The sequence below is a fragment of the Schistocerca cancellata genome, chromosome 8 (genome assembly GCF_023864275.1).
Source record: "Schistocerca cancellata isolate TAMUIC-IGC-003103 chromosome 8, iqSchCanc2.1, whole genome shotgun sequence".
Taxonomy (NCBI): Eukaryota; Metazoa; Arthropoda; class Insecta; order Orthoptera; family Acrididae; genus Schistocerca; species Schistocerca cancellata.
In genome coordinates, this window is record NC_064633.1 from 224,310,326 (window position 1) to 224,331,124 (window position 20,799).

The window sequence follows — 20,799 nt, forward strand, 5'->3', positions numbered from 1 at the left end:
CAGCTGTGCAATGTAGGCGAGGGTGTCGAGACAGACTGTTGCCTAGGCAGCGGCATTATGAAAACTCAAATGATATAAATAAAATTAACACCAAGTGCAAACTTAATATAGACATGAATTGCGCCTAATGTAAATTTTCGTAACATGTCACATTATCTAGGCACTTTTTGCGCAGTGTGATTAAAAAGAAATTCGCTTCCCTGAATAAAACTGGGCGGATCTCCTAAGATGTAATAGAACCTCTCAAATCGCACAAGATTTATCAAAATGAATATACAAATGTGTGTACATATACTTACATGTTGTATTAGAAATTGAAATCTTGTACCCTTTGTATTTAAAAATCTTTATTTCAGCACAAATATCTTGAGATATCCAAAAGAATCACTGATTCTGTCTTACAATTGTTTCATGATCCCGGCCTATATAGAAGATTTGACGACTATCTAAATGGAGTCCAGTTCGCGCTGTGACATCCAGAAACAGTACAGACGGGAAACTCATCTCCTGGATCCCATTCCCCTAAGTGGAACAGTCCACCAACCTCTATCGGTTCCTGCCATCTGACTTCCCTGGGCATGTGATTTGCCTTTTCATCCATCAGTGATACAACAGACTGTGTCAGTTAATCTAATTTACTTAAATACTGAAACGTTTTAAGACATGACGAACAATCTATTCAAAAGAAAGAAAACATTTTCCTGTTTACCTATATGAACAATTTCTACCTATGCAAGTGAAATCGGTATATGTTGGTTTGTGTATGTGATAAAATATACTGAGTGTTGTATGTGAGATCAAGAGAAAGAAGGAATGAATAGACATTATTTATAACTTGTTGAACAGCGTTGTCAAATTCATCGTGACGAATTGTGCCAATGCCATTCAAGGGACCTGGGTAGTCACACAGTTAGTATGACAGCTCCCCGATCTCAGAGATGTTCTACGACTTATTTACGATATAATTTTGTTTTATGAAAAACTCTAGTTTCTCAACATCGTCTTGTACTCTCCTCTTCTGTCGTAGCCGTCTCAGGAAACGGTTGTAATAAAAGGTTGTCTTACGATGTTAATTTAGATAAGCTAAATTGGAATAATATGAACATTTACTTTATTCATCTGTGTTATTTAATTTACTCCTTGTCATCAGTTAATAATTTTTAATGTTTTTCAGCAAATATCCGTTGCTGGTCTTCTTAATACGATGATCCAATGGATCGGTGGCCATTGTCGCAGCATTAAGTTCTCACAGCACGTTCCAGAAAACGAATCTCTCTTTATTTAATTACGTAAGAACGATGTCTGATGCCGATTTATAGGTGTCATTTTATTGTAAAGTTAAATATGAAGCGTGAAACTGATTCATCATCTTTCCACGCTCACGCATCATTCTGCTGAAGACAAGCCTACAACACAAGTTTCGTCGATTTTCGTCATTCTTCTCAACATTATAATCGCCCTTCTCTCTCTTACGACTATTATTTTTACTTAAGCAATTATAAATCCTTCCTCAGTTCTTATTTGCAGTAGAATTTTGGAACTTATACTGTGTTCAAACATTATGAATTACCTCGAAAAAAATTATTTATTGACAGGTATCCGACACCGATTCAGAAAATATCGTTCTTGTGAATTCCAGAAGACTTTCGATGCCGTTCCTCACAAGAGACTTCTGATCACATTGCGTGCCTATGGAGTATCGCTTCAGTTATGCGACTGGATTCGTGATTTCCCTTCAAAAAAGTCACAGTGCGTAGTAATCGACGGAAAATAATCGAGTAAAACAGAAGTGATATCCGGCGTTCCCGAAGTTAGTGTTACGGCCCTCTGCTGTTCCTAACCTACATAAACGATTTAGGAGACAATCTGACAAGCCCTCTTAAATTGTGTGCGGATGGTGCTGTAGTTTAATGTCTAGTAGTCATCTGAAGATCAAAGCCAATTGCAATATGATTGAGACAAAATATCTGTACTATGCGAAAAGTGGCAATTATTTCTGAATAAGGAAAAGTGTGAGGCCATTCACACGAGTACAAAAATAAGTTCGTTAAATTTTTGTTACATGATAAATCACACGAATCTAAAGGTTGACAGTCCAACTAAATACCTAGGAATTACCATTACGAGCAACTAATTGGAGCGATCACGTATATAATGTTGTTGGCAAGGAGGAACAAAGACTGCCTTTTATTGGTAGAACACTTGGAAGGTTCAACAGGTCTACTAAAGGGACTGCCCTCACTACGCTTGTTCATCCTCTGATAGCGTACTGCTGTGCGGTATGGTATCCTTACCAGGGAGGGCTGATGGAGGACATCGAAAAAGTTCAAAGATGGGCAGCTTGTTTTTTACTGTAGCGAAATAGGGGGGAGAATGTCACGGATACGATAAACAAGTTGAGGTGACACTAGTTTTAAAAAAAGTGATTTTTCGCTGCAGCGAGATCTTTTCACGAAATTTCAGTTACGAAGTTTCTCTTCTGAATGTGTAAACGTTTTACTGTTGGCAATCTACATAGGGAGAAGTGATCATCGTAATAATAAAGGGAAATAAGAGGTCGTACGGCAAGATTTTTCCAATGCGCTGTTCGAGAGTGGAAATGTAGAGAAATGGCCTGTAAGTGGTTCGGAGAACTGTCTGCCAGGCACGTAAGTGTGAATTTCAGAATAGTGATGAAGGTGGAACATCGTGGGACTCCATACGTAATTACTTCACAGTCGGAATGCGACTGACAGCTTAATGCAGAACTCTTTCCTATTGACACACTTCGTATTGTATCAGAAAGATGCAAATTGATCCATTTTGCAGCAATTCCTGTTACACAGATATATTCTAATTTTCGTAAAAGTAAGAGGGGCGTTCAGTAACTAAAGCAAATTTTTTTTTAAAGGAGATTAGCTTTATTCGTGATTCCTATACACCATATTATTCACCTCTCTTCTGGCTACAAAACCCTATTTTTCAGCACAATCTCCGTTTAGTGCGACAGCCTTACGGCGTCTTACTGGGAGGGCCAGTTTACCCGCATGGTACCAATGTATTGGTCGCCATTGGAGCCAACGTCTTGCTGTGTCAATAACCTCGCAGTCATCCATATATTGCTTACCGTGGAGTACAACCTTCATTGGCCAACAGATGGAAAATGGTAAGTGCGAGATCCGAGATGCAGGGTGGATGAGAAAGTACAGTCCATTCAAGTTTTGTAAGTTCCTCTCTGGTGCAGCAGACTTATGTGAGTTCTTGTGTTGTCACAGAGGAGGAAGTTCGTATAGATTTTTGTGGTGACGAAGACGCTGAAGTCGTTTCCTGAGGGCAGGCCAATACACGTCAGAGTTGATAGTTGCACCATGAGCGACGACGTCAGGCATAATAACCCCTCCAGAGTCCCAAAAAAATGGTTCAAAAGGCTCTAAGCACTAAGGGACTTAACATCTGAAGTCATCAGTCCCCTAGATTTAGAACTACTGAAATCTAAGTAACCTAAGGACATCACACACATCCATCAGGATTCGAACCTGCGACCATAGCAGAGCGCGGTTCCGGACTGGAGCGCCTAGAACCGCTCGGCCACAGCGGCCGGCTCAGAGTCCAATAAAACTATCACAATGACTTCATCGAATGACGATCGGTCATTGAACTACTTCTTCGGTGGAGAGGTGGTTTGATGTCACTCCCTGGACTGCCGTTTTGTTTCCAGTTGTAAGTAATGAATCCATGTTTCATCGCCTGTGACGATGTTCGACAAAAAAATCATCACGAACGTCCTGGTAATGCACAAGCAATTCCGCACACTGCGTTCTTCGTTGTTCTTTATGCTCTTCTGTTACGCGTCCAGGAACCCAGTGGGAACCCACCTCTGAGTACCCTAACTGATGGACGAGTGTGTCAGCACTACCAACAGAGACGTCCAGTTGAACAGCGTTTCATTATGATCCGTCGATTACCTCGAATAACAATGTCCACGCGTTCCGACATTTCAAGAATCACAGCTGTGTACGGCCGGCCGGCACACGGAAGATCGGACAGGACTCCTCAGACATTCTGCAAGTGCCTGTGAATATCTGCGATGTACTGGTTTTCCGCTAAAAGAAACTTGACCCTAGAATAACAAGGTGGGGTAAAAAATTACCCCAGTCGATATAATTTTTTATCCTATGTTGGTACCACTGGCTTCTCGGACGGGAGTCATTGTTTACCTTTCCAGTCAGCATTGTTGTTCACGTTGAGGAGGCTATAATCTCTCAGGCTTTATTTTCTATGCTCCTTTAACAGGTAATGTGTGAAATTTTGCGTTCGGGGTAAAAAATCACCCCACCTTGTTATTTACGTTAAATTTTTTTGTTTATAAAATATGTGGTACTTTCTTTTGCAGCGTAGAAAATGTCTTCTCATGAACTGTTAAGAACTACAGAGGAAATAATAAGAGAATTTGAGCGTCAAGAGCCGGCCGGTGTGGCCGTGCGGTTCTAGGCGCTTCAGTCTGGAACCGCGTGACCGCTACGGTCGCAGGTTCGAATCCTGCCTCGGGCATGGATATGTGTGAAGTCCTTAGGTTAGTTAGGTTTAAGTAGTTCTATGGGACTGATGATCACAGATGTTAAGTCCCATAGTGCTCAGAGCCATTTTTGAGCGTCAAGAGGCTGAAAACGTATATTACAGTGAATCAGACAGAGATGTGAGTGAACTTGAAGACGGTCATATCACAGACGACCTGGAGGATGACGTATTCGATGTACCGCCATTTGAGGTTGATTCATCAGACGAAGGAGATAGCCAAGTAAGGAAAATTTTATATGGCAGAAATGGGTATTGTTGGAACACACATCCCTTCCACAAAAAAAGCGTCGAGAGTACCAGCAAAGAATATAGTGGTACATGCACTTGGTGCACTAGGCAAGGAAATAAACGAAACGTCTCCCCTGAAGTTATTTGAACTGTTGTTTACTAGTGACATGGTTTCATTAATAGTTACGTACACAAACCAAAATATTGCTTATTAAAGGGAAAAATTCACATAACCGCAGTGGTATATTGGAGTTACCAACCAAAACGAAATAAAAGCTTTATTTGGCCTACTTTTTATGAGTGGAGCGCTAAAAAATGCGCGTCTGAATTGTATTGATGCGTGGTCTGTAGTATACGAATCCCCATTTTTCCGAGGAGTTATGACGAAAAACCGATTCGAGTTATTGATCAATAATCTAAGATTTGATGACCAACATACCACATTGCAAAGAAGAACAGCAGACAAGTTCGCTGCATTTCGTGATTTATGCTGTGTGTTTTCCAAACATAGTCAAGAATTGTACACTCCCTCTGCCCTACTAACCATTGACGAGACACTCCTTAGCTTCCGAGGCGGATGCCCATTCAAAATGTATCTGCCAAGCAAGCCGGACAAATATGGGCTGAAAATAGTTTCATTCTGTGACACGAAGACATATTATTTTTATGCAGGAATTCCTTATTTGGGGGAAGAGACTAGGGACAAATGTGTTTCAGTTCCTACATATTATGTGATGAAATTAAGTGAACCTGTATAGGGAACCAACCGGAACATTACAATGGACAACTGCTTTGCTTCTTGCGAAGTAGCTGACAAACTGGCTGACAAAAAGTTGACAATGGTTGGCACCTTACGCAAAATTAAACAAGAAATACCTGAATCCCTGCTTCAAACCAAGAATAGGCCAGTTTCTTCGTCTGTATTCATTTACAGGAGAGAAAAAATGTTGGAGTCATACATTCCAAAGAAAAATAAAAACGTTATTCTTTTGTCAACGACGCATGAGATAGGTGAAATAGATGAGAAGACAAAGAAATCGAACATAGTACTTTTCTACAATGATAACAAAGGGAGTCGATGTATTTGATTTACTATGCCACAACAAGACCACAGCACGAAAATCCAGGCGATGGACAATGCAATACATGTATGGGCTTTTAGATGCATCAGGAATAAATGCCTATGTCTTGTATAAGGATAATGGCGGCACAAACAGCCGAAGCAATTTCCTCAAGTCATTGGCATTCGGGCTGGTTGAAGCAGAAATAAAGGACAGAATCACGAGAAAAAATTTAGCCAAGGGGCTTCGCATAACCATGGAACAGATTTTGACAGATTTTGGGAGCGACATTCCAAGCGATATTCCAAGATCCGCAGCTCAACCAGAAACGATCTCAAAAAAAGTGGGCGATGCTTTCTTTGCAGTCGAAAAGAAGATCGGAAAAGTTCCTTTGAATGCTGTGTCTGTTCGAAACCAGTGTGCAAGAACCATCGGAAAAATATTTGTCAAAGTTGCCATAACAGTTTAGTTTGAAAATGTTTGGTATATTCAAAATATCATCAAATTTTAAAAATAATTTATAAAATCTGTGTTTTCTTTCACAGGAGGAACTATTTTTCCGTACTTTTTACCAATTTACATGTTATTTCCTTCAATGATTCTTATGCCTTTTGATTTATTCTATTGTGTTTTGCAATTTCATAACACAAAGGGTAACTGAATGCAATAGATAAGTGCAGTGTCATATTTATGTATATGACAACCATTATAGAATAAAATGCATTGATATTATATTTATGATTTTTGTCACATTATAAAACGTAAATATACTTTGTAATAAATGTTTCATATTGTGTGACTATTACTTTATGTTGTATTGTATGTATTCTATGAAAACCGGGGACCTAGAAACGACGGAGAGGCTCCGTCCCCGCCGCAGCCGCAGTGGTCCACAACCCCACGACGACTACGGCAGTCCGCTTCACCCCTCCGCCGCCCCACACCGAGTCCAGGGTTATTGTGCGGTTCGGCCCCCGGTGGACCCCCCCGGGGTTTACGCAGCAGTCGCCGACGTAGTGTAACTGAGGCGGAATAAGGGGAACCAGCCCGCATTCGCCGAGGCAGATGGAAAATCGCCTAAAAGCCATCCACAGACTGGCCGCTCACCGGACCTCGACACAAATCCGCCGGGCGGATAAGTGCCGGGGACCAGGCGCTCCTTCCCGCCCGGAAAGCCGTGCGTTAGACCGCACGGCCAACCGGGCGGGCTATTACTTTGTTACTCCAGAACCTCTTTTGTGAAACAAATAATTCAGAAAAACGTGGGGTAAATTTTTACCCCACCTTGTTATTTATGTCTCGGGATTAGCACCTTGTTACACTAGGGTTAATGATACCTCTCTGCTTGATACGCGCCTCCGCAACAGACGCCATTTAGAAATCTGCGTATAGCGCCGCCACCTATCGGAATTTCGTGAAACTAGAGGGGCTGAAACGGAAATATTTCACGGTGTCTCACAAAAAGTGACGCATTTTTTCCATAGAGAAAATATCTCTGGAGTGAGCATTCACATGCGCAGAACAGATTTTGTGTTGTCAACATACATTGCCTGGTCACGTGATCTCGGGACGTCGTGTGTTTGTCCGTATAGCGCCCTGTATATTTAGAATGTCACTACATCCCTAGTACAGACAGATTCTTGTCGTACGTGTCGTGGATTATTTATATATGTTGAGCAGACATTTTAACAGTATCCAATTGATACCGGAAATAAACCAGCTACGTAACTTTTAAGGGCAAATGATATTACATCCTGCTTCTTTGCGATAGGTGTCACAGTTCAGATGCACTTGATTTTTGGTAGTTTTCGGTATGATACGACACTTTATAGTATTACAGAGCCTGACGTACATTTTTGCGGTGATAGTCTTGCAAAACGACTTGACAGTACGCTAGTATTTTTGCTAGTGTCCGAAAAACACCGAATTTGCCACACATTAGCGATTATATCCCTCCTAGCCGGCCGGTGTGGCCGTGCGGTTCTGGGCGCGTCAGTCTGGAACTGCGTGGCCGCTACGGTCGCAGGTTCGAATCCTGCCTCGGACATGGATGTGTGTGATGTCCTTAGGTTAGTTAGGTTTAAGTAGTTCTAAGTTCTAGGGGACCACCGATGTTAAGTCCCATAGTGCTCAGAGCCAGCCATATCCCTCCTAATTCGTCCTTTTTTCCTGCTACTTCTGCGTATTTATTTTCTCGTTTTTGCGACCTAGAGCACAATTTTTCTTACTGGTGACACTTTGAAGTATTTATTAACGCATTTTACGAACTTGCTCCCAGTTTATTAAATAAATAGTAGACTGAGTAATCTATATGCATAATCGACAAGTCACTGATAAATGCATGGGGGATAGTATTTGCCGAAACAACTAACCATTCCCTTTCCTGTTCCACTAGCAAATTTACGAGAGGAAGCGATTGTTTGTAAGCTTTTGTACGAGCCGTAATATCTATTATATACTCATAAAATTGTAGAAAAATAGGTCTACAAAATTAAGCCTTAATTATAATGCGTCTCGAAATTTTTAAACATATACAGCGTCTCTTACTAATATGATAACTATAATTAGAGCTACATGGTATGTACCCATGAAAAGTTACTATCCCTCCTTTCACATAATTTTCTTTGCATCCGTAGCAACAACAGTAATTCACCATCGCTATTTCACTATCAACAAACGGTGAAACACAACAAAAACTCTTGATATTATAAACTTAAAACGCTGCAGAAAGCACACACGCACAGCGAAGTCCCGAAAACACGTGACAATTCTGGTTTAATGTTGACAACATGCGCATAACGCAATGCTCATTCCAGAGATATTTACTCTATGATTTTTTCAACCGAAAGTGTTGCATTACTTATTGAATGCCCCTCTTATATTGTGATGCACGCATTCCAGTGTCTTTGCCAGATCGCAGAATATGGCTGTAACTGTAGCGTAGCTGTGGAAAGGGCGTGTTTGGTAAGTGAGAGAACACGGCGTCATATTGATACGGACGTTTTATTCTTGTACAGAGACGCAGAACTATTGCTGCCCGCTGTCGGCGGGCGACATGGGCAGCGAGGTGACGGGCAGAGCGAGCGGCGGCCGGTTGGCCCTGCGGCGCGTCCTGGTGAGCCGCAGCGGCCCGGGCTGCCCCCTGGCCACGTGCTGCGCCGCCTCGCGCCACCAGCGGCGCGCGTCCGCGCCCCTCCAGGCGCGCAGGTGCGCCTCCATGCGCGGGCACGTGACCGCGTCGCCCTCCAGGCCGACCGCCGACCGCAGCAGCGAGGCCCGCGTCGGCCTGGCCAGCCGCTCCAGCTCCGCCGCGCTGCGCCGCCTCTTGCCGCTGCTGCCCTGCGACGCCGCAGCCGCCGACGCAGCCGCCGACGCCGCCGCCTGCTCGCGCCGTCGCCGCCCGGCCGCCGACTTCTTGGCGCCCGCCGGAATGCCAAACAGCCCGCGCGACTCCGCTATGTCGATCATGTACTTGTTGTCGAGCCGGACCACCTCCTGTACACAAACATAATCCTTCTTTTGCACTCCCTGTGCGGCTACGTATTCACGGACTCCTTGTCTTAACAAGAGAATTTAGCAAAGGCTGACGCTCGTCATATCGAAAACGTATTATTATCAAGCGTGCTTCTACAGAGAGGCTATTGAGATTTGTTGTTGTTGTCGTCTTCAGTCCTGAGACTGGTTTGATGCAGCTCTCCATGCTACACTATCCTGTGCAAGCTTCTTTATCTGCCAGTACCTACTGCAGCTACATCCTTCTGAATCTGTTTAGTGTATTCATCTCTTGGCCTCCCTCTACGATTTTTACCCTCCACGCTGCCCTCCAATACTAAATTGGTCATACCTTGATGCCTTAGAACATGTCCTACCAACCGATCACTTCTTCTAGTCAAGTTGTGCCACAAACTCCTCTTCTCCTCAATTCTATTCAATACCTCCTCGTTAGTTACGTGATCTACCCATCTAATCTTCAGCATTCTTCTGTAGCACCACATTTCGAAAGCTTCAATTCTTTTCTTGTCTAAACTATTTATCGTCCATGTTTCACTTCCATATATAGCTACACTCCATAGAAATACTTTCAAAAACGACTTCCTGACACTTAAATCTGTACTCGATGTTAACAAATTTATCTTCTTGAGAAATTTTTTCCTTGCCATAACCAGTCTACATTTTATATCCTCTCTGCTTCGACCACCGTCAGTTATTTTGTTCCCCAAGTAGCAAAACTCATTTACTACTTTAAATGTCTCATTTCCTAATCTAATTCCCTCAGCATCACCCGACTTAATTCGACTACATTCCATTATCCTCGTTTTGCTTTTGTTGATGTTCATATTATATTCTCCTTTCGAGACACTGTCCATTCCGTTCAACTGCTCTTCCAAGTCCTTTGCTGTCTCTGACAGAATTACAATGTCATCGGCGAACCTCAAAGTTTTTATTTCTTCTCCATGGATTTTAATTCCTACTCCGAATATTTCTTTTGTTTCCTTTACTGCTTGCTCAATATACAGATTGAATAACATTGGGGATAGGCTACAACCCTGTCTCACTCCCTTCCCAATCACTGCTTCCCTTTCATGTCCCTCGACTCTTATAACTGCCATCTGGTTTCTGTACAAATTGTAAATAGCCTTTCGCTCCCTGTATTTTACTCCTGCCACCTTCAGAATTTGAAAGAGAGTATTATAAAACCGTAATAGTTTTAAAAGAAAAGAGGTGAAGGTGTCAAATTAGATAAAATGTCGACTTCGCACCGATGGAATGACGATCGATTACTGTCAGTCGAGAATATTGGCACTACTGCAGACAGTCTCATAGCCGCCGGCATGTGAAGCACTGTGGTGTCTTTTATACTGCCTATACATTCGGCACTCCCTCGAGTTCTGATTTAATTACAGGACCCACCAGCGGCACCTTCCATCTGCACGACTGCTGCTCCACCATTTACAACCATGCAATCTAGCTAATTAACAGACTAAATACCTTTGACTAACCTTCCACCAGCAACTAACGTGGAAACCTCACCTACTATCCATCTGACAGAAAGCCCACAACAGACTAAAACTACTAACTGGCCAGATATGGGAATTACACCCATCCACTGTCCTCCACACATACAAATCTAAGTTCTGCCCAATCGTTTGCTATGCAAATGTTGCATGGGTCGCCTCACCTAAGTTCCGTAAGTCCGTCCAGATCCTCGAACGCCATGCTTTCTGCCTAGCTTTCCGTATCAGCAACGAATGTTTACCAGCTCATCAAATTCCAACCTCTCCTCACTCACATTGAACACAGCCGAATAAACTACACCATCCGCAAACTCGACTCCAACAATCCTACTGTGTCCCCTCTCTTTTCCAATCCTAGTGTGCTGCCACGCCTGTATCTACACATCCAACCAACCCTCCACTAGCACGCCCTCCACATCCTCTCCCAAAGAAATTTCAACTGTCTCCCTCTCCCCAACCACAGCATTTGCGCCAATTTTTGTATTGATCTATTGTACAGGTCACCATTTAAATTTCCCAAGTGCTAGAAGACGTTACTGCTCTTTACAGCTGTAGCACGACGATTCTCAAACGGCTATGTATGACTGTCTCAACTGCTGATCATTCTGTCTGTGGTGAAATAAGCTCCATCCAAGAAAAATACATTCACGGAAAAGTGAGGATGGGCCACACATTACTGCAGCACCCACTGACTCAACGCAACGCAACGCAGCACTCTTTTTGATACGGTTGAAGAAATAAGCAGTTAACTGTACACTCTTGTCAAGATTTACAAGATGTTCTGGGGATGTTTGAAAGGATTTGTAACTCACTGCAGAGACAAGAGCAGTATTGCACCCAAAACGCGAGGACATAAGGTGGAAAACTTCCCTTAATAGATACGACTGTACAGTAAATTGTAACGTGTAACGTGTAACCTGTTGAAGTAATAGGAGACCTAATTACCAAATCTGAATCCAAGCCACCTTTTCCATCCCCAAAGGGCTCCTCCTAGTCTTCTCCCCATACCTTCTTTTCCTCTTCCCTGACGCCTCCACCATCTTTTCCTTTCAAATTTGTAGATTCCAGTACCAGCTACCTCTTCAGTCGTTGTTGGTCCTGTTCATGCAGTATCTTTTTCCGGCCTCAGCAGTGTCGGAGATTTCATATTTTACGGATTCCTGATATTAACGGTACATTCGTGAAACGGTCGTATGGAAAAATCCCCACTTCATCGCTACCTCGGAGATGCTGTGTCCCATCGCTCGTGTGCCAGTTATAACACCACGTTCAGACTCACTCAAATCTTGATAACTTGCCATTGTGGCAGCAGTAGCCGATCTAATAATTGCGCCAACTTGTTTTATTTAGGCACTGGCGACCGCCGCGTCGTATTCCAACTGTTTACATACCGTTGTATTTCAATACGCTTGTCTATACCAGTTTCTCTGGCACTTCAGTGTATATTACACAGTTGCGTACTGCGTACTTGCTATGAAACGACATTGCAATACCAGGCAGAAAGAATATAACGATTTAGATGATAAAGAAAAGCAAGAAATTACAACTGTTGCAGATGGGATTCATTGATTTGCATATCAAGAAGCATTTTGTGCAAAATTTTCAGGCATGGAGCACGCGAAGAAACAGGTCGTACGAATAGCAAATTTTCTGAAGTCGCACACATTATTCCACTGTCAGTTGCAACAGCTTTCGATGGAACTGAACGAACAGTATAGACACTTTACGTATTAATGCAAAGTAAGCTAGTTAAGTCACGAGGCATGCCTGAAAAGATTTTTCGACTTAAAAATCGCTATTATTGAATTTATGAAAGAAAAAAAGAGTGCAGGAAAGAAAATTAGAACATCTGGTATGGATTGGAGACTTCGTATTGTAAGTGGACTTGACTGCACACTGCCCACATTAAGACATTGCAAGGTGAGAAACGACTTGTTTCACATTCGATGGGGTCACATTCTGTCAAACACAGTGCAGTTCCCTGAGATGACTGTCGTCAAAGAAATCGCGAGGTTTGAAGAATTCATTGTGGCCTTGAAAGAATTGTAGTAATGGTTTCCTAAACATTTTGAGGACACCGTCAATCTTACATCTGTTTTCGAGACTGTCTGGCCGTTTCAGTTGAAAGTATCCCTGTGCATGTGCAGATGTAACTGATGGATCGACAAGGTAATTCCCGTTTTAGAGACAAGCCCCTTTAACGTTAAAACTGCACAGCTTTTATTGTGTAGTTCCCACGTCTCCATCATGAGGTCTCAAAAGTGCTACAATATTTCGATTAACAAATGTGTGTGTGAAAGAATTTTTCTCGATTATTAGACTAAATCAATCACGATTACGTGGGAACCTGAGTGCGAAAATTTCTGAAATTGTCTGCATCAGATGGCCGGTGTGGCCGTGCGGTTCTAGGCGCTTCAGTCTGGAACCGCGTGACCGCTACGGTCGCAAGTTCGAATCCTGACTCGGGCATGGATGTGTGTGATGTCCTTAGGTTAGTTAGGTTTAGGTAGTTCTAAGTTCTAGGGGACTGATGACCACAGATGTTAAGTCCCATAGAGCTCAGAGCCATTTGTCTGCATCTATCCATATGCCGACAGCCTTGGTTCAAATGGTTCAAATGGCTCTAAGCAGTATGGGACCTAACATCTGAGGTCATCAGTCCCCTAGACTTAAAACTACTTAAACCTAACTAACCTAAGGAGATCACACACATCCATGCCCGAGGCAGGATTCGAACCTGCGACCGTAGCGGCACCGCGGTTCCGAACTGAAGCGCCTAGAACCGCTCGGCCACAGAGCCGGCCGCCGACAGTCTGTACCAGATAAAAATTATATCATGCCTTCACCACGCCAAAAATATTACATAATAGTGACAATTTGTTTTGTTTTTTATCTATGTTGCTCAGAAATGTGAAATATAAATCCAAATCGTATGCAGTGTGACTGCATTGCCATTTAGATGCAGCTCGTTCGCGGTTTCGCCATCTCTCCCCTCAAAGCGCTCGGACAGTATGACATGGCGGTGGGGAAAATGTGCAACGAGGCTGAGCGCTAAGGCATTCTTGCCAGGGCATGGCTCATGAGCCGACTTGTAGGCCATGCCTGCGTCAGATCCTTGTGTGGCTTAGAATAGTAGAAACATTTACTAGTTACTTTCTTTGTTTAAAATAAACTTTTAGAATCTTGTTTGGCAATAATACAACATATAATAATATAAAAGGTTTATTTTTTAATTTGCTTCTTAAGTTTTCTGCAAATAACAGGCTTCTTGTCTGATCTTAGTAGTACTCTCCTCGCAATGTCTTTGTTTACTGCGTATGAGGCATCTATCTTTGTACCCTTCAGCAGAATTGCGCAATATTTGTGAATTTTCTGGAAATTATCATGTCAAAATATAGCGGAACCATTGCAGAGTCATCAACATAAGCTCACTGGATAATTGTGCACTTTGAATGGTGGAGAATTGGTGCCAGGAAGTCATGTGAACTTCCAGTACTGATGTAAGTCGAAATTAAGTGCTGGAGGCCTGTATGTGACAGACGACTGCATGGAATTAGTGCAGTCACGTGGAGATGCGACAGAATGTAAGAAAGGAGCTATCGTATTCCGACGTGCCCTTGAGCACATTGTAAAAAAAACTAAACCAAGTTAATGGTGTTTCAACCCAGACTGTCCAAGGTGTCTGCAATGAATGGTGTGCTAGGCGTAGCAACTGCGTAAGAACGACGGCCCTAAAGAGATCCTAACCAACATGGGTCTGTGACGAGTTTCGCGCCTCGTCAGTGGCAACCGGTTTTAAACCGATGTTGCTATCACTGAATGAAGGCCATTTTCAGCTATTTACCAAGCGAAAATTACGAAGGGACCTGCTAGTAGTAGACATATGGAGTCGGGTATATTGCAAAAGGTGATTGCTCATAGCTATATATAAGGTGTGAGTCCTCTACGGGGTAAACAACACAGAAACTGGAGAGTAACCAACTGGCGGCATGTAGTGTGCTTCGATGAGTAGCAATTTTGCCTCTTTTCAAATGACGCATGGCTTAGTTCTGGTGTAGTCAAGGTTGGATGTGGTTCTATGATATTTAGGAGGTGTTCCACATACCATGACTTGGGCCCACTCATTCAGGATACCATGAACATGAACATCAACATTCTCTGTGACCAAGTATTCAACAACAACATGACGACAACAACCGTGGTTACAGGGCTGCACGCTTACGTTCCTTGTTTGAAAAACACTCAATAAACCTAAATTGTCCAGTTTTAATGCCACAGAAAATGTCTGGAACTATTTGGAACAACCAGTGAAACGTAATAATCAACATTTCTGCAGTTTAGTAGCTCTACAGAATCTAATCATCAATGAATGGTTTTGGCTGGCATACCTGAAGAAATTTGCTGACAGTTTTCGTCTCCAAAATGAAGCACTTAAGAAGGCACCAAGCAGTGTTACATGAATTTGGCGTGATCCCTCCCGGAGGGAAAGGGGGGAGAGAATTAATTTTTTGTGTGGTATGATTAGGCATATAATGAGCTTGTGGGAAACGACAGTCAATCATTAATTAGCATGACTGTATCTGCTTCCTTCCTGTATATCGTTCAATCTGATGGAGCCCCAGCTCACACGGAGCATTTTGTTCGTCAACGCTCATGTCAGACATTCCCTGGCAGCTGAAAAAGAAAAAGGAGATCATGTTTCGTGGGCAGCTCAATCATCTGATCTGATTTCTTCTTGTGCAATCATGTGAAGAGTATGAGACACCTATCGAGACATGCGCAGCTCCTTGAAGCCATCCTCGCTGCTTGTGATTTTCGAGGAACACTGCTGTTAGTCGAGCGGGTACGACAGGACATTGTGCGACTTGGAAGACGCCACAATGAAAGACTGTTGTGAATTTAACATTTTGTGCAAGTGGTAGAGATAAATAAATTATTACAAAATTATATCTATATGATTTTTCTTCATCCTCAGTAGCTCGAAGGAAAATTTTAAATTATTTCATTTTCTTTAATAAATTTCGACGCAATTGCTTCTGGATCAGGATCCCTATAATGAATTGATGCGTTTACCCTTATCCATTATTCTTTAATATCTGTATCATAGAAACTGAAACACAATGTAGAACTGATAGTCTGTAAAAGCAAATTACAAATTGTAATTAAAAACGAAAACGACATGGTCTTGTCTTGACAGCTGCCATAGTTTCAATCCCTGACAACCATATCTGAGTTTTTTTACTACTGCACCACGTCTCACGTTAGTCGAATATTCACTTCTAAAGAAGTATTGTTTCTAAAATAAAAATTATAAATAACTGAAACTCGTTCAATGTAAAATCTTCACCACTGCAATCTGTGTGGCCTGATGAGCAAGACCAGTGTTAAAAGTTTTAAATGAAAGTTTTTGGTATAACCGAAGCAAAAGACCTTTTCTGACAGGACTGTCCAACACAACTTAAATTCCGTTCAGCAGTTCGACATACCTATAATAGAGCAGGGAAAGGTAGCAGAGAATAGGTCTCACTCGTACGATTACAACTCTGCTATATAACAACGAGTATAGAATTACACATAACGGAAGCTACAACAATGACTCCAAGCGCTATAAATTTCAGTCATTACCTCTCATCGCTGTCTTGCCTGTGGAGAGCATTGGCAAAGTCGTCTTGCTTATTCCAACATTCCTTATGAAAGCAAAGATGTTTGGGTACGAGCTTATGGAATCCAAACATTATTATTTGTTCCTTCAGTGTCTATAGAAATGCTTACAAGGGAGCACACACCAATGCTATTTTTGTAATTTTTTGTATGTATAATACACTCCTGGAAATTGAAATAAGAACACCGTGAATTCATTGTCCCAGGAAGAGGAAACTTTATTGACACATTCCTGGGGTCAGATACATCACATGATCACACTGACAGAACCACAGGCACATACACAGGCAACAGAGCATGCACAATGTCGGCACTAGTACAGTGTATATCCACCTTTCGCAGCAATGCAGGCTGCTATTCTCCCATGGAGACGATCGTAGAGATGCTGGATGTAGTCCTGTGGAACGGCTTGCCATGCCATTTCCACCTGGCGCCTCAGTTGGACCAGCGTTCGTGCTGGACGTGCAGACCGCGTGAGACGACGCTTCATCCAGTCCCAAACATGCTCAATGGGGGACAGATCCGGAGATCTTGCTGGCCAGGGTAGTTGACTTACACCTTCTAGAGCACGTTGGGTGGCACGGGATACATGCGGACGTGCATTGTCCTGTTGGAACAGCAAGTTCCCTTGCCGGTCTAGGAACGGTAGAACGATGGGTTCGATGACGGTTTGGATGTACCGTGCACTATTCAGTGTCCCATCGACGATCACCAGTGGTGTACGGCCAGTGTAAGAGATCGCTCCCCACACCATGATGCCGGGTGTTGGCCCTGTGTGCCTCGGTCGTATGCAGTCCTGATTGTGGCGCTCACCTGCACGGCGCCAAACACGCATACGACCATCATTGGCACCAAGGCAGAAGCGACTCTCATCGCTGAAGACGACACGTCTCCATTCGTCCCTCCATTCACGCCTGTCGCGACACCACTGGAGGCGGGCTGCACGATGTTGGGGCGTGAGCGGAAGACGGCCTAACGGTGTGCGGGACCGTAGCCCAGCTTCATGGAGACGGTTGCGAATGGTCCTCGCCGATACCCCAGGAGCAACAGCGTCCCTAATTTGCTGGGAAGTGGCGGTGCGGTCCCCTACGGCACTGCGTAGGATCCTACGGTCTTGGCGTGCATCCGTGCGTCGCTGCGGTCCGGTCCCAGGTCGACGGGCACGTGCACCTTCCGCCGACCACTGGCGACAACATCGATGTACTGTGGAGACCTCACGCCCCACGTGTTGAGCAATTCGGCGGTACGTCCACCCGGCCTCCCGCATGCCCACTATACGCCCTCGCTCAAAGTCCGTCAACTGCACATACGGTTCACGTCCACGCTGTCGCGGCAAGCTACCAGTGTTAAAGACTGCGATGGAGCTCCGTATGCCACGGCAAACTGGCTGACACTGACGGCGGCGGTGCACAAATGCTGCGCAGCTAGCGCCATTCGACGGCCAACACCGCGGTTCCTGGTGTGTCCGCTGTGCCGTGCGTGTGATCATTGCTTGTACAGCCCTCTCGCAGTGTCCGGAGCAAGTATGGTGGGTCTGACACACCGGTGTCAATGTGTTCTTTTTTCCATTTCCAGGAGTGTACATAAAGTTGAGAACTCAAACATCGATCTCCACAATCTCCAAGAGTAGTTCGACACGAATTCAGACATTCTCAAGAAAATCGATTTTTAAGTTTCTGAGCCATTTTAATTCACTAAAGGAAGGACAACTACGGACGTGCCACATAGCTCTATTGATACTGATGTTTGAGTCCTGAACTCCACGTAGTGGCAGAATTTCCATCAATCATACCGAGGCACAAAAAAGTTGTAATAAACCATTAAACTAGTTCACTCCTTTGCATAATATTAATTTAATGAAAACCACATCATATCAGTATTTAATTATCTAACTTCACATTTTGTTGAAAAATCTGAGAAATGGGGACTAATATTTCACATATAAAATTAGTCGTAAATGAAAATCTAACAGCTTAAACAGGGTGTTCGGAAGTCTCCGTTACAAAGATTTGTACAGTGGAGCGGGTACGTAACACTTTGAATAGGAACTCATGTCCGGAAACGTACCATTTCCGTGCTATATGTTGGTAACGCGACCACTTTTAAAAGTACTTTATTAGGCGTGAAGCAGTAAAACACTTGTTTTACTTGTTTTTACAATCCCACTCACTAATAACCAAAGAAAGAATTAGTTTTCACAAACACTTTTCCAATTCGGATGTGTGTTGTCTTCTTGGAGTATCATAGTCACACCTGCTGACGGTGAAGGTACCACTTTCTCGAAGCCGTTGTGTTCTTGTGGCGCAAAGGGTCTTGATTAAGACAGCGAGCAACTATTCGATTGCCGTGACTTTCGGCACATAGAAGGTTTTTGTCGGTGTATTCTGGAAACGTGTTTTCAACCATGCGGCTCTAACACTCACACACGCGTGAATGAGGCTCGAACCGGGTCAGAGAGGTAACATAGACATCAAATGACATCAGCCGATCCGACATAACCATCCCCACTATGACTACCCTGTTGCGTACCTACCGATCAATCTTGATTTCAAACAGCTGCAGCATTGGACGAGTACGTTTTCGGACATGGGTTCCTATTCAAAATATTATGTACTCACTCCTCTCTACAAATCCTACACGTTTTTAACTGGAATTTCAGAACACAGAGTATATATTTCACGTACAAAATTTAGTTGTGAACAGCTTATACTCTATAAAATTTTATGCTTTGCATAAACTGCGTTCGTGGTTAGCCTCGTCCTCACTGTCGACACCCGCATATGGGTTGCGGGCCCACTTGACGCACACGGTACATCTGCTCCAACTCTATTCAGAGTAGTGAAAACAATAAAGGCATTCATCGCCTTATTAGAATTGACCACTACCGTTAGACGTAAATGATGATGTTTTGGAGCTTCGACTACTCTTCTTAGTCATTGTCGATGTAGATGTGGCTTTACGTTTCTTGCATTCTTCTTCAGACTCTTTCTGGTACATGAACTAATTCAAGCTGCCTTCTTGCAGAATAAGGGCTAAACGGCTTAGTTTCCTTCTTAGTTTCTTCATCCTCTGCTCTTATTGTAAGGATAAGAGGTCAAAATAACTATTTTACCGCTATTTATTGACACTCGTTTGTTGTTCTTTGCTGTTTTCGCAACAGGTAGTATGCTCTCTGGATAGGAAACTTGGAAACTACACACATCAAGAAACGTTTTGCATCACCTCGGTTCCGAGAGTTCCGGAACCTGGACAGAAAATTGGAATAGAGATCAACGTAAACATCATTGCTCATGAAAACCACACATTGCGTTTGTACCACCATACAGCGAGACCTTCAGAGGTGGTGGTCCAGATTGCTGTACATACCGGCACTTCTAATACTCAGTAGCACATTCTCTTGCATTGGTGCATGCCTGTATTCGTCGTGGCATACTATCCACAAATTCATCAAGGCACTGTTGATCCAGACTGTCAAACTCCTCAACGGCGATTCGGCGTAGATGCCTAAGAGTGGTTGGTGCGTCACGTTGTCCATAAACACCCCTTTTCAATGTATCCCAGGCATGTTCGATACGGTTCATGTCCGGAGAACATGCTCGCCACTCTAGTCGAGCGATGTCGTTATCCTGAAGAAAGTCGTTCACAAGATGTGCACGATGGGGGTGCGAATTGTCGCCTACAAAGACGAATGCCTCGCCAATATGCTGCCGTTGTAGTTGCATTATCTGTCGGAGGATGGCATTCAAGTATCGTATAGCAGTTGACGCACCTTCCACGACGACCACCGGTGTACGTCGGCTCCACATAATGCCACCCCAAAACAGGAAGGAACCTCCACCTTGCTGCACTCGCTGAACAGTGTGTCTAAGGCGTTAAGGGCCGAGCGGTTCTAGGCGCTACAGTCTGGAACCGTGCGACCGCTACGGTCGCAGGTTCGAATCCTGCCTCGGGCATGGATGTGTGTGATGTCCTTAGGTTAGTTAGGTTTAAGTAGTTCTAAGTCCTAGGGGACTGATGACCTCAGATGTTAAGTCCCACAGTGCTCAGAGCCATTTGAACCATAAGGCGTTAAGCTTCCAAACTGGTTCAACTGGTTCAAATGGCTCTGAGCACTATGGGACTTAACTTCTAAGGTTATCAGTCCCCTAGAACTTAGAACTACTTAAACCTAACTAAACTAAGGAAATAACACACATCCATGCCCGAGGCAGGATTCGAACCTGCGACCGTAGCAGTCGCGCGGTTCCGGACTGAAGCGCCTAGAACCGCATGGCCAC

General features: G+C 43.5%; 1 protein-coding gene across 1 annotated transcript in view; it reads right to left on the minus strand.

Moving 5' to 3' along the window:
* Positions 1-8,873: 8,873 nt before the first annotated feature.
* The window catches only part of LOC126095474 (putative methyltransferase NSUN7), a 165,775-nt gene continuing 153,849 nt past the window's right edge, over positions 8,874-20,799 (minus strand). The window contains exons 10-11 of the mRNA XM_049910263.1: positions 9,232-9,341; positions 8,874-9,039 (exon numbers count right to left, since the gene is read on the minus strand). Coding sequence (XP_049766220.1) covers positions 8,874-9,039; positions 9,232-9,341 — 276 coding nt within the window. The remainder of the gene's footprint in view (positions 9,040-9,231; positions 9,342-20,799) is intronic.